Genomic DNA, 6,118 nt, shown 5'->3' with positions numbered 1-6,118 from the left:
AGCTCCTCTCTGGCTTCGTCTGCCTTCTGCCTGATGACACACAGACGTGCCACCCTTTCATGAGCCTCGACTCAGCATCTCTTTTCTTGGATCTCCTCATGCATCAGGTTCATAGCATTGAGGCCCCTCTCCTCGATGTATTCGTCATCATCTTAATGTACCACGCCAGCCTTGTTGACTCTCGGAGGGCTAGGCTAAGGGTCGACCTCGGCTCTGGCTGGAAGGGGCCTATCTGAGTCATCTGGGACCTCCGTCTGCTAAGGTTCCTGCGACCGTCTCCGCCCCGCGCAGGGGTGGGGGATCTTTGTTGTTGTTGTTGTTGTTACTGGTTCTCTTTGTTCCAGCAGCCATTGGTTCAAGACTTGTGGTATGGTGGGTTCCCCACGGACAACGCCAACTGTGGGGTAACCCCTGATGTCTCCCCCTCGCTGAAGATCACGGGGGGAGAGGCTAAGGGACTCCCACAGGGAAGAAAGCGTATAAGTGAGAGCAAATGAGAGAGCGAAGGTTTTCCGAGGTTGGGACTAGAAATAAATGCAGAGTAATTGCTTATTAAATTGTCCAAAAAACCCCTCCTTGTTACACGAGCACCCTGGGTTTTTATAGACCACACCTAGGGTCGCGGTGAAATTACGTTAGGGTCAGCCTCGACAAGGTAACTACTATACAACAGCCAAGGGTATGGCGTAATCTTCTTCCCTTGGCCATCTACCCCAAACCCTAACCGTCATGGTGGGGCACCGCCGTCTTCAAGCTGGTTCCTTCTCATGGCTCGCGCTGAACCTTCGCGTGTCCCGAACTAGGGTCCGCCAATTGCTATTAGCCAGCGCCTTGCCCGTGGTAACCCTTCAACGAAAATGACGAACCTTCGCACGCGACACCTAAAAAACATAGGACAACATGGTGAACAGAAACCCTTGTGGCGAAGGTGATTACCCGCTGCGAGGCTAGTTAGTTGGGCCAGCAGGGGGTCAGGTGCCAGGGTAGGAGCTGTGCCGGGGTCTCCCCCCCCCCCCCCCCACCCCAGAATTCAATACATCTAACTATAGCCCCTTGAGAAGAATTCAACTGAATTGTCAGATTTTGTGTGACTAAATTTCTTTCTTGTTTAGGATATTACTAGATTTACTAACCAGGCAACAAATTGCTAATTTCAATCAGATTCAAAATAAATGGAATTATTTACAATTGAATAAAAAATATAATTTCCGTTGGTAGTGGCCACCTTCTAGCAGTTCTAAAATTAGACCATTATTAAGAAAAAGGTTATGTGCTAAGCCTAAAAAAACATGAAAAGGTTGAGAAGACCAAACCTATCTTTGAAAGTTTAGTTCTTCGGTTAGTTAGTAAGTAAAAACTATATTCATTGTAGAGGCAATTTAAGCAGCTGTGTCTGGGAAGGAAGCAAAACTTGGTCTATGTGACAAGCTAGAATCAATTGACCATTTGTTTCTTAATATCTAATAGTTATCGGACAGCACTGCGACCTAGAATGGCGGAAAAGTGCATCCGTCAAGACGTTTTGTCGCTACAAGACTATATGGCCAGCTAGGCCTTTCTTCCGGTGAAGAATAACAAAACTAATTGGTTGTGAGGCTAACAAAACTGGTTGGGTGTAGAGGATTTAATATTTTCATGTGGTATATGTGCTCTCTATTCTGTACGTAGCATCATTATTGATTATTGAAAATTTTGAACTTATTACTGACTAAGTTTCAAACCTTTATGAACTTGTATCTATCTGCGAGCTTGCATGCCAACTTACAATGGAATCTAAATAGAATTTAGGTCTCACTAAAACAGCATGAGATCAAATTATGGGATTACTTTTGTTTATTATGGTGACTAGTCTACGTTGTCCACAATAAAGGAGACACATGAGCGATATACTCTTCTTCAGAAATGAAAATGTTTTCTCAACACATCAGAGTTCTAACTTTCAAAAGAAGGGACCATTAATTTTTTAATGTTTTGTTCTGATGCAACGCAATGGAGCAAAAGTAACAGCACATATGTTGTTTTCAGAAATGTGCATCCCTTGAAAAAGAAAAGTTAAATCAAAACACTGGGGAATAAATACTTCTACACATATGAGATCGAGGTCAGATTAGTGTCAAAAGCAACTGCAGAGGCACAGAGGAACGAAAATCTGAAATAAAAAAGAAAAGGAAAAGAAAAGAAAAGAATCCTGATACATAAGTGATAAAGAAGTTATGTACAAATTCCCTAGAAAAAGAAAGATAATAAGTCTGCTTAGAATAATAAACATGTAGATATTTGTGATATTATTCAAAAACTAATCAACAACTGAAAATGTTGCCAGAGCATCCCATTTCAGTCGTTTGCGTCCATACCAAACTCATCAACAAATCGTATCAGCATACTGTCTTACTGCATGTATCATGCAATTCAATATTTAGATACATTGGTGCTATCTGTCAACAAAATGTCCATACAACACAAAGTTCAAATTTATCTGTAACTTGGCATCCTAGGTCCAGTCATTCATATAATTTTCTAACAAACTTAGCGCATACTTTCTTTCACACAAATGAATGCGATGGTAAATGTGAGACATATAGAAGCACAGGGAGCATTGCAAGTTAGCATACATATGTTATATGTAGACAGGAACTTCAAAACTTTGAGAACGCTATCATCAACTACTTCACACTTGAGCTCCACTTTCTTAAGGTATTCTGAAATTGCAGCTGACCTCTTTGTCGCTACGTTTATTGTTGCGGACGAACGTACGGGTCCGTCGGAGGAAAATAATCACGAACGACGACTGATGGAGGATCGGAATTCATGGAGATGGAGGATCATTTCAGGCGGTGATGGCCGCTCTGGTGGTGATGGGGACGCTGTGGAGCACGACGGTCTCGACGGTGAGCCCGGGGCCGAAGCCGAAGAGGACGCCCCAGTCGAACCCCTCCCCCGTGGTGGCCTGCCCATCCTCGGCGGAACGCTTGCGCATCTCGTCGAGGATGAAGAGCACGCAGGCGCTGGACATGTTGCCGTACTCGGAGAGCACGTGGCGCGTCGCGCGCATCCGCTCCTTGTCCAGGCCGACCTTGGCCTCCACCTGGTCCAGGATGGCGGGGCCACCGGGGTGCGCCACCCAGAAGATGGAGTTCCAGTCGGTGATGCCCAGCGGCTTGAACGCCTCCTCCAGCGCGCGCTCGATGTTCTTGGAGATGAGTCCGGGCACGTCCTTGAGCAGGTGGAATGTGAGCCCCACCTCGCGGAGGTGGCCGTCGATGGCGCCCTCGGAGTCCGGCAGGATGGTCTGCGCCGCCGACACGAGCTGGAAGAGCGGCCGCTCCACGCGCTCGTCGGGTTCAGCGCCCACGATGACCGCCGCCGCGCCGTCGCCGAACAGCGCCTGCCCGACCATGGAATCGAGGTGGGACTCGCTGGGCCCGCGGAACGTGACGGCCGTGATTTCGGAGCACACCACTAGAACCCGCGCCCCGCGGTTGTTCTCCGCGAGGTCCTTGGCCACGCGCAGCACCGTGCCGCCCGCGAAGCACCCCTGCTGGTACATCATCAGGCGGTTCACCGAGGGCCGCAGGCCCAGCATCTTGGTGAGCTGGTAGTCGGCGCCCGGCATGTCGACGCCGGAGGTGGTGCAGAAGACGAGGTGGGTGATCTTGGATTTCGGCTGCCCCCACTCCTTGATCGCCTTCTGCGCCGCGGCCTTGCCCAGCTTGGGGACCTCCACCACCACGATGTCCTGGCGCGCGTCCAGCGACGGCGCCATGTACGCGCACATGTTGGGGTTTTCCGCAAGGTACTCCTCCGTCAGGTGCATGTACCGCTTTCGGATCTGCGACTTGTCGCCTGCACCAGGACAGTCATGTCATGTTCATGTCAAAGTCAGAATCAACCCACGCACCGTCGTCGTCAGTCGTCAAGGCATGCTCTTGACTGCTTGACTGCTGTGTAGAGCTGAGCGAGCGATGGAGACGACGACGACAGATAGAGACAGAGAGACTGAGAGAGAGATACTCACACATCCTCTTGAACTTCTCCTTGAGGTCGGTCATGTGCTCGCTCTTGGTGATCCGGAAGTAGTAGTCCGGGTAGTCCGCCTGGTTGACGCAGTTGGCGGGCGTCGCCGTCCCGATCGCCAGCACGGTGGCCGGACCAGTCGCGCGCTGGGCCTTCCTCACATCCTCCACGGTCACAGTCGCGCCGGCCATCGTCTCCGTCCGCTCTTTCTCTCTACGTTGTACGAGAGACTGCAGCAGGTCGATCGATCGGCCGCTAGCTACTCCGACAGCAGCAGCACTTCGACAGGTCGGTCGCCGGCCGGCTTTCCCGATCGTCGGAGCGAGAGAGCTAGCTGTGACTCCGAGCGAGCGCTGTGGATGGATGATCGGAGGCAGGAGGGCTAGCTGCGCTTGCTGTAGTGATAGAGGAGGCCCGCGGGGTGGTTATATAGCCGCGCGGGCCGGGGGCAGGCGACGACGGGGAGGTGGCGCCCGCTACACTGTGCTGCTATGCCGTCAGGTCGCTACCGCTTTCCATCTATCCTCAGCCGCCGGTCAACCACGTGATCAAAGTCCAACCAATGGGTGGGTTTCTGTTTTTTCTTCTTTTCCTCACCCTATTTTATTGTCTATTTTCATTTTTATTTTTTTCTTTGCGTCGAAGTGTGGCACACGGCTCCTTAATTTAGTTTATCTCGGCAAATTTCGTGGTACTAACCGGCTGCTTCATTTAAACCGACTTCTTTGAAATGGTGGATTGTGTAGGATGGGCCAAACCTAGAGATTTGAGAATTTTCCTTTCAACAAGACCTTATGTCATCTCCTACTATCATATTTAGTACTACATACGCCTCGCGTTCCAAATTGTAGGTCGATCTGACTTTTCTCGATTCATAGCTATTGTTACGTATCTAGATATATGGAGTAAAAGCTATGTATCTTAAAAAGCCACAACAACTTATAATTTGAAATGAAGGGAGTATTTGCCAAGTCACAGAGACAAATCAGGATACACTGCTCCAAGTGGTGAACATACCTTTAGTTCCAACAGCAAGTAATATATAGGATCATATATACTTTGGCCCTATATGTTTTACCTTGCAAATTATAGATTTCATCCCGTAGATTAATTGTTAGTGCTTGGAATAGATTGTTGGACTGTCATGAATTGTTATAGTTGAGTTATTATTGTAGGCTTTGTACACTGGGAGCTCTTTGTTTTAACTTGTTGATTGTAACATCTGCAAGTTTAAATGTAGTTTTCACTAGTATATAAATGATTTTTAGCAACGTCACCATTTTCTATCAGAGGCGGTTCAACTAGTACGCCGCCTCTAACTGCGCAAGGGAGCACTGTAGCTCTATGACCGCCTCTGAATATCCCTTTTCAGGGGCGGTTCTATTAAGAAAACTACGTCTACAAATAGGTCTATTTTTAGAGGAGGTTGTATTAAGAGAACCGTCCCTCAAAATGGATTTTCCGAGGCGGTCCTCTTTACAAAACCGTCTCTAATAGAGACCTATTTTCAAAGACGGTTCCTTAAGAGAACTGCCCCTACAGATAAATAACAAAGGCGGTTTTCTTTAGTCAACCGAAAAATGACCCACGTAAATAGCCATCTTCCTCCTCGTGACAGTTTGATCCCATTTGGAGGCGAGAAATAGTAAAAATAGAGGGAGAGGTTTTGCCCTTTGAACCTTTGAAAGAGTTGGGTTTCAGAGGTGAGACTGTGGCATCCCTAAGCTCTTTTCAAACTTTACATATACATTTATTTCACTAATTTCTTTCACTTAGAGATCTAGAGAGAGACATGCATGAAGTTTGATTTTTCTTTATTTTTCCTAGAAATTTAGACTCATTTTTTCCTAACTTGCTTGGCTCACATGAACTCTATATTTAATTTTTATATTCACTTTTTTATTTTGGTACATAGCTTTTTTATATCATTTTTAAGCTTCACGTCTACAATAATATAATATTTGTTAAAAAAAATATATACATCAATTGCTTCAACATTTATATGCGAATAATATCTTTATGCAAATATACCTTTTCTTTTCAAATGGCACACAGGTCATGGATGTACACGAAACAAAGACACGAAGCTTCCTACATATAAAAT

General features: G+C 47.0%; 1 protein-coding gene across 1 annotated transcript; it reads right to left on the bottom strand.

The window, feature by feature from the left end:
• Positions 1-2,609: 2,609 nt before the first annotated feature.
• On the bottom strand, positions 2,610-4,360 carry LOC136483859 (chalcone synthase 3-like). Its single transcript, XM_066481012.1, has 2 exons — positions 4,016-4,360; positions 2,610-3,843 (listed from the first exon to the last, which is right to left on the bottom strand). The coding sequence occupies exons 1-2, from the start codon at positions 4,203-4,205 to the stop codon at positions 2,828-2,830; spliced, it is 1,206 nt and encodes a 401-aa protein (XP_066337109.1). The 5' UTR covers positions 4,206-4,360; the 3' UTR covers positions 2,610-2,827.
• Positions 4,361-6,118: the final 1,758 nt, after the last annotated feature.

The sequence above is a fragment of the Miscanthus floridulus genome, chromosome 9 (genome assembly GCF_019320115.1).
Source record: "Miscanthus floridulus cultivar M001 chromosome 9, ASM1932011v1, whole genome shotgun sequence".
Lineage (NCBI taxonomy): Eukaryota > Viridiplantae > Streptophyta > Magnoliopsida > Poales > Poaceae > Miscanthus > Miscanthus floridulus.
The sequence above is the reverse complement of the archived record's forward strand: the minus strand, read 5'-3'. Positions and strand labels throughout refer to the sequence as shown.

What these genes read in the sequence shown, in the direction of transcription:
- LOC136483859 (XM_066481012.1), bottom strand. Translation starts at nt 4,205, where the DNA reads ATGGCCGGCGCGACTGTGACCGTGGAGGATGTGAGGAAGGCCCAGCGC. An exon ending in GGAGAAGTTCAAGAGGATGT is followed by an intron (nt 3,844 to 4,015) that starts GTGAGTATCTCT and finishes GTCCTGGTGCAG; the next exon opens with GCGACAAGTCGCAGATCCGA.